This window comes from Panthera onca, chromosome D1 (genome assembly GCF_046562875.1).
Source record: "Panthera onca isolate mPanOnc1 chromosome D1, mPanOnc1 haplotype 2, whole genome shotgun sequence".
Classification (NCBI taxonomy): domain Eukaryota; kingdom Metazoa; phylum Chordata; class Mammalia; order Carnivora; family Felidae; genus Panthera; species Panthera onca.
The window spans coordinates 41,101,434-41,115,069 of record NC_138348.1 but is presented as its reverse complement, the minus strand read 5'-3'; the positions used below and the strand labels follow the sequence as shown (position 1 = coordinate 41,115,069).

The following is a 13,636-nucleotide window of genomic DNA, read 5'->3' as shown; positions in this document are numbered from 1 at the left end:
GAGTGCACTACGCTCCTTCACGTTTTTATTTCTTTGGAGTCCCAAGATAGCCTGGAAGGACAGACAGGGCAGGGATTGTATCACCTTTTGACCGGGAAGAAATTGAGCCTGGGAGGGGTGGAAAGGGTCCCCTCCAGTGTCTTAGCGGAGCTGCCTTTGGATCTGCTTTGGTGTGTGTTTGCAAAATCTGAGAAAGCTCTTTGATAAACGAGTGTGTAGGAACTTAGACCTCGGGACACTGAACTGAGGAGGCTGGTTCTCATGGATTCCTGCCAGGGCAGCCTTCTAACCCTCAGCGCGCAGAGCACGGTCCTGCCCTGATTCCGATCATCAATACTGGATAATATTCACCCAACAAAGGTTTTCATATAAAATGGCTTTTATCAGATACCCTTCTACACTACTAGTGGGAGCTAAACAAGTACAATTTTTCCGAAGGAAAATGGGGTAATGCATATTAGGAATATGAATGTAAACTACCCAGTAAATTCCACATCTGTTAATTTATCACAAGAAAATAATCAGAGCCTTGCACTAAGTCTTAGAATGCAAGTTATTTGTTAGGGAGTTGTACATAATAGGAAAGAACTTATTACCTGAAAGTCCAAAATTAAATTGTTTAAATTATGGCGTAGCCATACAGTGAGTGGAATACTAGGTTGCCATTTAAAAAAATATGTTTTGGAAAATATTAAATAAGGGAAGCGTTCATGATATGTCATAAAAGTATTATAGCAATATACTATAACAATTCTACACACACACAAACACATAGACTCAGGGTAGTGGATTACAGCTGAATTTTATTTTCTTTTCTGTACTTTTTTTGTACATAACCTGCATTTTCCAAGACATACATAATCTTGTGGGTACAAATGGGGTCACATTAAAGATAATTCGGGGCACCTGGGTGGCTCAGTCGGTTAAGCCTCCAACTTCAGTTCAGGTCATGATCTCACAGTTGGTGGGTTCAATCCCTATGTCTGGCTCTGTGCTAACAGCTCAGAGCCTGGAGCCTGCTTCAGATCCTGTGTCTCCCTCTCTCTACCCCTCCCCTGCTTGCTCCCTGTCTCTGTCTCTGTCTCTGTCTCTCTCTCAAAAATAAACATTAAAAAAAATTTTAAAGATGATAATCCATATTCACTAGTTCTTGACCTCCTCTGCTGACATAAGCCTCCAGTTCTCACCACCCTTTATGCCTGGGAGCCCTGGAATGTATGTATCTCCAGGGAGCTCTGAACACACCTTTCTTGTTCTTTCACACCAACCACTCCTTAGCATTTCTGCCTGTAAGTCCACTTGAGGGCAGCACCTCACTTTTTCCTCTCCCAGACTGAGGCATCTTGAGAACATCCATGACCATGCTGAGAAAAATACAAATTTGTGAGAGAGATGTCTAGAAACCAGCATATGACTTCCAATCTATAAAGAGGTTGGAGAGGCAGAGAGAATTCTGATAGGATATAGGGGGACTGTTGTCAATGTGCTTTGAGCTCCACCCATCTCATGTCTCAGGAAAGGGTGCTTCCGCAGAACCACTTAGAGAGCTTGGTATGTATCCCTCCAGTCTGAAGCCTGGGCAGTCTGTAGATTTGTGCTGAGAAATCCGGTGGCTTGTGGCCAGATAACTACTCTGATAGTTGAGCGAAGAGAGATTGATACTTCGGACAGGTCTTTCATACCCAGAGTATCTCCCAAGCAAGTATTTCCCACTCTGGAGCAGTTTGGCCAGGGGGTGGTTTTAGACCCTGTCCAGAGGAATTTCTGGAAGGGTGAAGGGACACCCCAATAGAGTTAACCACTAGATTCCTAGAGAGTGAGGGAGATGAATACAACAGCCCAGTCAGAGAGGTAGATTGACCCACATCCAGAGATTCCTAAGAAATAAGAAGGTGGGAAGGTCTTCCAAAACACCCACAGAGAATGAGTCAGCATTAAATACTTACCAAGTACAGAAAGCACTGATGCCAACTCACGACAGTATCAAACCAAACAGAACTTTCTATTCATTGCCTCTCCTCCCCACCACCATTCCCAAACCCTGGAGGAGCCAGAGGCATCCTAGTGAGTGGGCACAGAGGAACAAGAAAGAGAGAAATTAGAAGCCAAGGACTGAAAATGATAAGAAAATTCGAGGCCAGGACCTGAGATTTCAGCTGAAGGGGCAAGTAGAGCTATCCACAGAGTCAGTTTTGATAGAGAGAGGATCTGGAAGGATACAATTTCACCCCTTGAATGTACATGCATCTATATTTCAGTTACCTTACAGTTATATTATTATATCTTTTAATACAATTTCTTGGAAGTGTTGAGATGTTGTCACTATTTCAACTACATACATGTCACTGAGTATCTCTTCCCACTAGCAGCCTGGTTGAGTTGCAGTTCCTGAATGGGGCCAAACTATTTGATGATATCAATTTCAAATGCCTTTTTTCCCCTTAAGAGGAAAGTATAAAGTACTTTGGGACCACCTAGACTATATCTATGTACCATGCAAATTAAGAAATGTTTTCCTTTAGATTATCTTCTTTTATAGATGAGAAAAACTGAGGCTCAAAGAAGTTAGATAATTTACTCCCAGGTTAGATTTCCATATTTTTTTTAACGTTTAATTTTGAGAGAGGGAGAGAGAGAGAGAGAGACAGAGTGCAACCAGGGGAGGTGCAGAGAGGGAGGGAGACACAGAATCCATAGCAAGCTGCAGGATCTGAGCTGTCAGCACAGAGTCCAATGCGGGGCTCGAACTCACGAAGAGTGAGATCATGACCTGAGCCGAAGTCGGACCGACTGAGCCACCCAGGCACCCCAGATTTCCATTTTTGATACAGGCGAATTAGTTAGCTGCAGATCAAGCCTCTCGCAAGAACAACTAGAAAAGCTGGGGGATAGTATTTTAAAAATCTATTTTAAGTCATTGGAAAATTATCAAAGCAGCCACAACTTGAAGGGCCAAGATCTGGAAGCTGAGAGTTTATATTTGGCACTGCTTTTCCACTTGAAGTGTTTGCTAATTAGCAAGTAGTGACTTGGAGGCTAAGAAACTGGGCTGAAAGCTGCAGCTGAGAAGCTGAGAAGCTGAACAGTACTTTCAGCAATCTTATAGGGGTGAGGAGAATGACAGGAGGAGGGGACAAAAGTAGGCATCCAGGGTCCTCAAAGAGAAGCCCTCATACACACCCATAGCTTTCCTTTGGGATCCCTAAAGCACTGCACCCTGAGAGAAGAGTGAACCGGAAATAGACCAGCCCTCACAAAGACTGAAGTTCAGCTTCAAATTAGCTTAATCCCTGGGGCGCCTGGGTGGCGCCGTCGGTTAAGCGTCCGACTTCAGCCAGGTCACGATCTCGCGGTCCGTGAGTTCGAGCCCCGCGTCAGGCTCTGGGCTGATGGCTCGGAGCCTGTTTCCGATTCTGTGTCTCCCTCTCTCTCTGCCCCTCCCCCGTTCATGCTCTGTCTCTCTCTGTCCCAAAAATAAATAAAAAAGGTTGGAAAAAAAAAAATATATAAAAAAAAAAAATTAGCTTAATCCCTAATTGGACTAAGAAGATCTTGCATGCCATTATATACTGCCTGTTAGAAGCAAAAGAATTCCTTCTGGAAGAAGATAAAGTCATCCAGAAGCTATGGGAGATCCTGGATCAGGACAGTGAGTGTATTAATGATTCTTTACATCTGGATAACAAGTTTCTTTTTACAATGTCCTTTTACAACATAATTCCTCCAATAACTCAATGAAGTAGATTTAGCTAATGATACAGATGAGGAACATGAGATTGAGACTTTATCAAAAATTCCAAAAGTAGTTACTAAGTTCCAAGTGTGTTGGGTTTCCCTTATATCTCATATTCACAAGCTTTTCAAGAAGTATAGGAATGTTATAAATTTCTTAAACTTAAAAATTGCTAATATATATTGAAATCTGTTTTTAACATGTTTGACAAAAAAAGGCTACATTAAGAACATGAATTTTGTGTCCATTTATTATTATCTGCTTGAATAACAAACTTGCAAATCATAAATGTATATTACATAGTACAATAAACACTAGACTGAAATGGACCACAGCATCTTTATACATTTCCTAGAAATTACTATATGGACTCTATTATGTGTGCCTCTAAAGAACTCCAGGATTTTTTCCTTTTTCAGTTTTGAAGCCAACTTACAAAGTAAGTATAATTGTGTACATTCTGGTGTGTCATTACAATATATAACTCCAAATTACAACATAGGCAGATTAAGAAATATAGGTATTCTGACAACCAGCTAGATTTTAGAGCTTTCTTCAAAAAGTCAGAAAGATACCACCTACATCTTTAAGTATTAAGTCACTGATTAAGAATTATAAACCAGGGGCGCCTGGGTGGTTCAGTCGGTTAAGCGGTCGACTTCGGCTCAGGTCATGATCTTGCAGTCGTGAGTTTGAGCCCCGTGTTGGGCTCTGTGCTGACAGCTCAGAACCTGGAGCCTGTTTCAGATTCTGTGTCTCCCTCTCTCTCTGCCCCTCCCCTGTTCATGCTCTGTCTCTCCCTGTCTCAAAAATAAATAAAACATTAAAAAAAAAATTTTTAAAAAAAGAAGCCCTAGCCTTCTGAGATAATTAAAAAAAAAAAAAAAAAAGAATTATAAACCAAACTTTCGACTCAATTCTATTCTCATATTGGAGTAAATATTAACATATTCTTAGATGCCTTAAAGACATATATTTAAAATATTTATTTAAAATTCTAAGACTCTCAGGACTCCTGATGTACCAAGTAAGTATCACAAGTCCAGAAGTTAGAAGAACTAAAATCAATCATTAAATATTTCCATTATTCTGAAGTTATAAGTAATATTGATTGTGCTCTAACACCGATTTTAGTGTGCTTTGTGCAGAGTGGTTTTAAATACCACAATCTTAAAATTCAAAAACTATGATTCTTTATACCATGATCAAAGTTATATGAAAATAACCAAATAAGATATGCATAACTTGCTATTAATTGTTATCTATCATGGTTTTCTTACAGATTTCCTTGCAACCAAATTCACTAACTATAAACTAGCTAATCAATATTTTAAATGATTTTAGATTAGCTGACTTAGATCTATTACTATCAAAGGTATATTAAGTTATACTTAACTAAAATTATAGGTAATGTAAAAATCTGAAATAGCATGAATTACTCTTCCCAGTTCTATTGCCTTGTATGACCTAAAATAAAAGAAATTTTTTTAAGTTTCTATAATTTCTTTTGTGGCCTTAAAATAAATGAAAAGATCTAGTGGTCTGTTGAGATACAATGTGTTAAATGGTATACCATTTGACTATTAATGTGAAAAAAAGTAAAGACAGTTTTTTAAGTACCTGATTAAGAATGAGTAATTGGCTAAAAATATGACCCATAATATATCATTAACAGAAATGACATCACTGGGAGAGGAACCTGGTGGGGTGTAATATTCAGGTGATCCTGAGGTTTTTATTCATGGGTTCTTTTTTTTTTAACCTACTGAGTGTGAGATACTTGGCAGGTCTACCGTGTTGTATAAACCCGTTTCATTCTATGCGGATGGTACCACAAGAAGTTGTACAACATTGGCCTGATTTATGGGACATCTAGATGGAAAATATCTAGCAGGCAGATGGACTTAAGAGGCAAAAATTCAACAAAGATCTCAAGGTTAGAATTGCAAACACGGGAGTCATACAAAATAATAATTGAAGTCATGGATGTGGATAACATTTCCCATAAAGAGATGGCAGAAAGAGAAGACCAAAGACAGAAGAAACTTGAGGAGGGAGTGGGGAAGAGAAAAGGAGCAAATTAAACAGACACAGCATGTATTGAGGAGTCCAGCTTCACCTGCTTGTATCAGGCCCCCTCCCTGTACTACACAGCAGACACCACATAAAAACCAGTCCTTGCACCCTTGCATTATTAGTGTCAGACCTAAAATGGTCTTCTTGACCTTTCTCACATCCCATTTCCTCAGCCGTTTCCCCACTCTCCACCCTTATGCCTTGACTCCCTATTTACAGTCTCACCTTAAACCTTGCAAATGAAGTGCCCAGCATCAGTTTTCCAACATTAACTTTGTGCTTCTCTCACCTGTCTCAGTTTGAACTCTCCATTTGACAATATCATCTTCTGTTAACCTAAGGGCAAATCCCATCATGATACACTACACGTCTGAGTATAGGGCCTTGCAAATGCCCGGCCTCCAAGTTCCCCGTTGGACCCATGAGTAGAACAGATAATCTGAAACAAAATCAGCATGGGGCATCTGGGTGGCTCAGTCAGCGTCTGGCTTTGGCTCAGGTCATGATATCATGGTTCGTGGGTTTGAGCCCCGCAGTGGGTTCTGTGCTGACAGCTCAGAGCCTGGAGCCTGCTTCAGATTCTGTGTCTCCGTCTCTCTCTGCCCCTCCCCTGCTCATGCCCTGTTTCTCGTCTCAAAAATAAAATAAACGTTTAAAAAAAGTTTTAAAACAAAACCAGCATCATGCAGTGCCTTAGAAAACAAAGGGTCTCACTCAAGGAAGATGGTCACATGGGAAGGGGCTCCCTAGTGCCCACCAAATAAAGTCCCAAATTCATAACCTGGTCTTGAGGATGATGCCCTAATCAACCTTTCCAGATTTAGCTACTCCTATTTCCTTACAAGATACCATACTTGAAACTAGACTACTTGTTCTTTATGAGGTGTGCTTCATGTGGAAAGGTCTCTATACTTCTGCCCATGCTAGCAGTGGAGACAGTGGGTCTCCTATTAACTTTATGGCTCTGAATGCGATCAAGCTTGGCACAAATCCAATGATAAGTAAGGTACTTTAGAAATAAAAGGATCTTAGGTATCAATATGGGTCAGCTCCATGATACCCACCAAGGCATTTTAAATGATCATAAAGGTCATTTTACTCAAGAAAAATTAGGGAAAAGAGAATCAAGCCGGTATTAGATCTATCCATGGGGTTAAAAAACTTCTCTATAAAAAATGAGTGGTCAGTCAGGGGCGCCTGGGTGGCTCAGTTGGTTAAGCGTCCAACTTCGGCCCAGGTCATGATCTCACGGTTTGTGGGTTCAAGCCCCACAAACCGGGCTCTGTGCTGACAGCTTGCTCAGAGCCTGGAGCCTGCTTCAGATTCTGTGTTTCCTTCTCTCTCTGCCCCTCCCCCACTCACTCTCTGTCTCTGTCTCTCAAAAATAAACAAAATGTTTAAAAAAAAATTTTTTTAAATGAGTGGTCAATGAATTGTATGGTATGTGAATCATATTTCACTAAGCTGTTACAAAAAAAAAAAAAAATAGGTACTGGTATAGAGTATCCAGGTACAAATTTCCAAAGAACTAATTAAGGAATGGGAGTAGAGAATGTTGTTTGGCTACTGTCCCTCCATGACCAGGTCTTCAAGAAAAGCAGGAGCTGGCCCACAGGCCTCTCTCTGAATTGGCGCTCAGATGCTCTCAGGATCAGATGCTCAGCTGCTTGCTGACCTTCGCAAGGGCATCACTGACAACATCAAGATCATGCTGCAGTTCATTCATGGCACTGGTTATGCTCTTGGTGTCTTTCAGGATCTGAATACTCCGTGTATATGGATTATACTTCACTCCAAACGGACGCTTAATTGTTTTGGTAAATTCTCTATTGAAGAAAACAAGTAAGAGGCAATCAATTTCTAGGAGGCAGAATGATGAAAACGGAATGAGCAACAGCAAACCTATTTCACACACTAGACAAAAGACACAGCCAATTTGACCTATTTCCCTACACTGCCTTTGCAGAGATCCCCTGGAATCCTACACAGGTAGGAAACCTAAAATTGTCATAGACACATCCACCCCTGCATTTCTAGGGAAAGATCCTGTGGATGACTGTATTAATGATGTATTCCTTTATATATCTCTTGGCTACGCTAAGGAGACCAACTACAGTAGCTTTATCAGTAGACAACGGGAGCCCTTGACCACCTAGTAACAGACTCCTCAGCTGTGATTTACATCACTACAGCTATACACACACAAACACACATACATGGAAACAGGCCAGAAACAGGCCAGGAGGCCTGCCTCCTGCACATGGACATTCTTTCTGTTTAGAATGTCATCCTCTAGCCGTTCTCAAATGACCTAACTTCTACCCTTTCTTCACACAGTAAAGTTCTGCCTTCTTTATCAGGCCAACATTTGAACCTCTCATTTGGCACCCGCAAGAACAATTGTGTTCAGGACCCCTAGGAACACACCTGAAGACAGCTGTACAGGAGTAAGGGCTGAAATGCAGCTTGCAGTCCAACTGGTCTACCCAGAAGGGACCCCTTTTTCTAGTCTGCACAAAGGGCTCATATGTGTTAGAGGAAGCCCTGCTAGTATTGTTATTTGGTTCTGTGCATGGCCTAACTCCTCGAGTAACAGAAAATCCCTGGAAGACAAGGAGCATGTCTTAAACCCCCATCTATCCCACAACGATCTCACAATGTGACCTCATGACACCTTCCAACAAGTGTTTTGTTAATTCTGCTTCTATAGCCCTACAGTCTTGGCCAAGGCCCTTATTTTCACCTGAAGTATTACAAAAATCTCCTAAGTAGTTTCTCTGCCTCCAATGTCCTCCTTTCTTAACAATACACTTAGCTGATCAATAGTTAAATAACACATAGCTTGACTGCATCACACTCTTATATGTTTCCATCTCCTTACCTTTTTTATGCTGTTCCTTAGCCTAAAACTTAACATACCTAAATCCTATTTATCCTCCAAGTGCTTTTTCAGATGTCATTAAGCTTTCCCTGTTCCTCCATCTGGAACAAATTGCTCCTGAATAAAATGGAGAACAAAGTTTCATCTGTATCGCTGTAAGGCTTCCTATGTTGTTACGTAGCAATTTGTATATAGTTTATTTTTCCTATTAGATTATAAACTCTGATGAGAAGAAACCAATTTCTCAATGTATCTGATTCATATATGCAGTCACCAAACATCACCATAAACAACATACTCTAAATATTTGTTGTGAAAGGGAGATATATCACAGGCAGAAGGTATCTAGTAGGCTTCTAATTATCCAGCTGCTTACTTCTGTGATTTGTTACCATTATTGGACCTACATTTTTCTTTAATATTTTTATTTATTTATTTATTTATTATTATTATTATTTTAGAGAGAGCGGTCACGCGAGTGGGGGAGGGGGCAGAGGAAGAGAGAAAATCCCAAGCAGACTCCATGCTCAACACAGAGCCTGACATGGGGCTTGATCCCATGACCCTGGGATGATGACCTGAGCCAAAATCAAGAGTCAGATACTCAGCTGACTGAGTCACCCAGGCGCCCCTGGACTTATCTTTTGCAGAGGAAAGTTAGGCATGAGGAAGATATACTTTACCTCATCTTCTCTTTTGCATCTTCAAAGCTTTCAGATACAAAGTAGACATCCTGAAAAGTTGTGATGCGACACTCCTGTTTGCAGGTAATCTTGGGATCAAAGGGCTTTACTTTGCCATGTCCAGAAAGTGAATGCTAGAAGATAGTCAGTGAATCAAAGAATACTGTCTAATTGTATGGATCACATCCTAAACATAACCACCACAATCAGCACACCTCTGAATGTACTAATGCAATGGCCCCAACCTACAATTCCAAACTTATTTCCTGCAGCATTATTTAACCCACAATATACTTCAGCAAAACAAACTGCTGTTCCCCATAAGTGCCCCAAGATCATCCCATAACACTTTCCTAACACACTTTCCATGTAACAGCCCCCCAGTGATCTTTATTTATATATTCCTGCATTAGGACACCTACTTTCCATCCTGTACTAGTTATTCCTATACATGACTGTACCCACCATCAGGTCGTAGGCTCCTTAAGAGCAAGACAGTACCATGGACAGTGTTTCATACACACCCATTACTTAACAAACATACTTAGTTCATTCCTTTATTGGATAATCAATCTCAAAGAATTCTCTAGAATTTAGGAGAAGTTATTGCTAGCACACTAAAAACGATGAGAGAACAGCAAGACTTTGCAAGCAAAAGCTCTAAAGTACTTTTTATTTAAAAGATATATCTATAGTGTGTCAACTATACTCAAAAAAGAAAAAGAAATTAAGTAATTAAAGTCCACATATAAGTAAAAAAACAATTCAAGATATCGCTATAAACTTGGGAAATAGAGAAAATTGTCTCTTAAGTAATGTTTATTGCCACCCCAAGTATTTTCCATAGTAGACACTTGTTCAAATCCAAAAACTCTTTCTGGTCGTATCAATCATATTAAGTGAACATGACTATATGCAGAGGTTTACAGCTCTTACTTTAAGTTCACTGATCGAAGAAAGTAATCCAGCACCAAAGACTCGCAACTGCCCATCTTGTTTACAGAGACCAAACTCCACAGTGAAAAAGTAGCACTGCAAAAGGACATTGATATTACTTTCACATCCTGAATTAGCTCAATTTAAAACAAACTGCAACCCTTAGAGATTGACCCAAAGTGTCCTGGAATTAAGTTCAAGACCCCCAGACCAGTTCACAAGTATTTCTACAATCTGGGCTTGTTCTAAGGTAGCCTCTCTCAAACTGCTGTTCCCAGGACTCTTACACACTCTTAAAAATTACTCAGGACCTGAAAGATCTTTTGTTCATGTGGGTTACAGTTCACTATATTTATGGCAGTAAAAGTTAAAACTGAAAACATTTACATGTTTACTGATTAAATTTAAAATGTAATAAACCATGTTATGGTAACATAACAATTTAATGCAAAGTGACTTATATTGTACAAAACAAAAAAGAGTCAGGAAAAAGGCATTGTTTTACATTGCTCTAAATCTTTTTTAACATCTGGCTAGATATTATTTAATGTCTGGCTGGAAAACAAGATGGATTCTCACATCTGCTACTGCATTTAACCTGTTGCAATATGTTGTTTTGGTTCAAGTATACAAAGAGAATTCAGCCTCACACAGAAAAGTAGTTGGAAGAAGGCTAAATATTTTAATAGCCTTTTCAGATAATTGTGGGTATTCTTCTTTGACACATCAGAACTCAACAAGTGGCAATTTCTTAGAGTTCAGCTGTAGTGTGGAGTCTGAAACTGTATCAATGAACTCTAGCCTTTCTTATATTGACAGCCACTTTGCACTGTGAGTGGGTCTTTCACTTAAGGACCCTGTGCAAGGGTTGCAGGGACTCTAGTGGGTCCCCGACCCACAACTAGAGAAGCACTGTTCTGATCGTCTAGCCTATTTCGTACTATCTCCCCGACCCTAACACACTCTGCTCCAGCTTCTCGTCATTTCCCCAGACACACCAAGCACCTCCTGTCTTCCCTTGTGTGCACTCATCCAGAGATGCTCTTCCTCCCTTTCTTGGCAGGTGAAAACATGACTCATCTTCCCTGGGCTAGTCCAGATGTTCCTCTTCCATGAAACCTCCCCCAAGCAGTTCTCTGTCCTCCCAGACCACTCTGCCTGAACTTCGCTGCACAGTTCATCCCATCCTAACACAACAGCTTCCTCAAGTAGCGTATAAATTCCTTGAAGGCAGGAACCAGGCCTTCCTCATCTTTGTATTTGCAGCACGACATCTTGTACCTAGTGCTCAAAGAATATTTTTAGCATCATCTTTAGAGGGCCTATCATTTTTACCAAAGAAATATTTACGAACTATTGTTATTGAACTCTAGTGTTTCTCTACCATTTTTTAAGGCCCATGTCTCCTTTTGATGAACCTTAAAAATCTTACATCCTCCTTTAATGTTATTGAAATAATTTAAATTACCAATTTTGATGCCTTTGATTTCCTTTTGTTGTCTGATTGCTGATGCTAGAACTTCCAACTTTACATTAAACAACAGAGGTGAGAGTGGACATCCCTGTCCTGTTCCTGATCTCAGGGGGAAAGCTCTCAGTTTTTCCCCAATGAGGATGATATTAGCTGTGGGCTTTTCATAACTGGCTTTTATGATATTTAAGTATGTTCCTTCATTCCCAACTTTCTCAAGGGTTTTTATTAAGAAAGGATGCTGAATTTTGTCAAATGTTTTTTCTGCATCGATTACCAGGATCATACGGTTCTTATCTTTTCTTTTATTAATGTGATGTATCACATTGATTGGTTTGCAAATGTTGAACCAGCCCTGCAGCCCAGGAATGAGTCCCACTTGATCATGGTATATAATTCTTTTTATATGCTGTTGAATTCGATTTGCTAGTATCTTGTTGAGAATTTTCGCATCCATATTCATCAGGGATATTGGCCTGTAGTTCTCTTTTTTTGCTGGGTCTCTGTCTGGTTTGGGAATCAAAGTTATGCTGGCTTCATAGAAGGAGTCTGGAAGCTTTCTTTCCCTTTCTATTTTTTGGAACAGCTTGAGAAGGATAGGTATTATCTCTGCTTTAAATGTCTGGTAGAATTCCCCAGGGAAGCCATCTGGTCCTGGACTCTTATTTGTTGGGAGATTTTTGATAACTGATTTAATTTCTTCGCTGTTATGGGCCTGTTCAAGTTTTCTATTTCTTCCTGTTTGAGTTTTGGAAGCGGGTGGGTGCTTAGGAATTTGTCCATTTCTTCCAGGTTGTCCAGTTTGCTGGCATATAATTTTTCATAGTATTCCCTGATAATTGCTTGTATTTCTGAGGGATTGGTTGTAATAATTCCATTTTCATTCATGATTTTAGCTATTTGGGTCATCTCCCTTTTCTTTTTGAGAAGCCTGGTAAGAGGATTGGCAAAGATGAAGTCAAGCTTTCACATTTTGCAGATGACATGATATACATGGAAAACCCAATAGACTCCACCAAAAGTCTGCTAGAACTGATACATGAATTCAGCAAAGTCACAGGATACAAAATTAATGTACAGGAATCAGTTGCATTCTTATACACTAATAATAAAACAACAGAAAGGCAAATAAAGAAACTGATCCCATTCACAACTGCACCAAGAATCACAAAATACCTAGGAATAAACCTAACCGAAGATGTAAAAGATCTGTATACTGAGAACTATAGAAAGCTTATGAAAGAAATTGAAGAAGATACAAAGAAATGGAAAAACATTCTGTGCTCATGGATTGGAAGAATAAATATTGTTAAAATGTGAATACTACCCAAAGCAATCTATGCATTCAATGCAATCCCAGTCAAAATTGCACCAGCATTCTTCCTGAAGGTAGAACAAGCAATCCTAAAATTTGCATGGAACCACAAAAGACCCCAATAGCCAAAATAATATTGAAGAAGAAGACCAAAGCAGGAGGCATCACAATCCCAGACTTTAGCCTCTACTACAAAGCTGTAATCATCAAGACAGCATGGTATTGACCCAAAAACAAACACCTAGACCAATGGAATAGAATAGAGACTCCGGAATTGGACCCACAAAAGTATGGCCAACTAATCTTTGACAAAGCAGGAAAGAATATCCAATGGAAAAAAGACAGTCTCTTTAACAAATGGTGCTGGGAGAACTGGACAGAAACATGCAAAAGAATGAAACTGGACCACTTTCTTACACCATTCACAAAATTGAACTCAAAATGGATGAAGGACCTGAATATGAGACAGGAAACCATCAAAACCCTAGAGGAGAAAGGAGGAAAAAATCTCTCTGACCTCAGCCGCAGCAATTTCTTACTT

General features: G+C 39.9%; 1 protein-coding gene across 1 annotated transcript in view; it reads right to left on the bottom strand.

Annotated features, from left to right (window-relative positions):
• Positions 1 to 3,972: 3,972 nt before the first annotated feature.
• Positions 3,973 to 13,636, bottom strand: part of TPH1 (tryptophan hydroxylase 1) — a 29,749-nt gene continuing 20,085 nt past the window's right edge. Inside the window, exons 8-10 of the mRNA XM_078433282.2 lie at positions 10,310 to 10,405; positions 9,374 to 9,507; positions 3,973 to 7,635 (exon numbers count right to left, since the gene is read on the bottom strand). Of these exons, the coding sequence (XP_078289408.1) occupies positions 7,461 to 7,635; positions 9,374 to 9,507; positions 10,310 to 10,405 (405 nt within the window). The 3' untranslated portion in view covers positions 3,973 to 7,460. The remainder of the gene's footprint in view (positions 7,636 to 9,373; positions 9,508 to 10,309; positions 10,406 to 13,636) is intronic.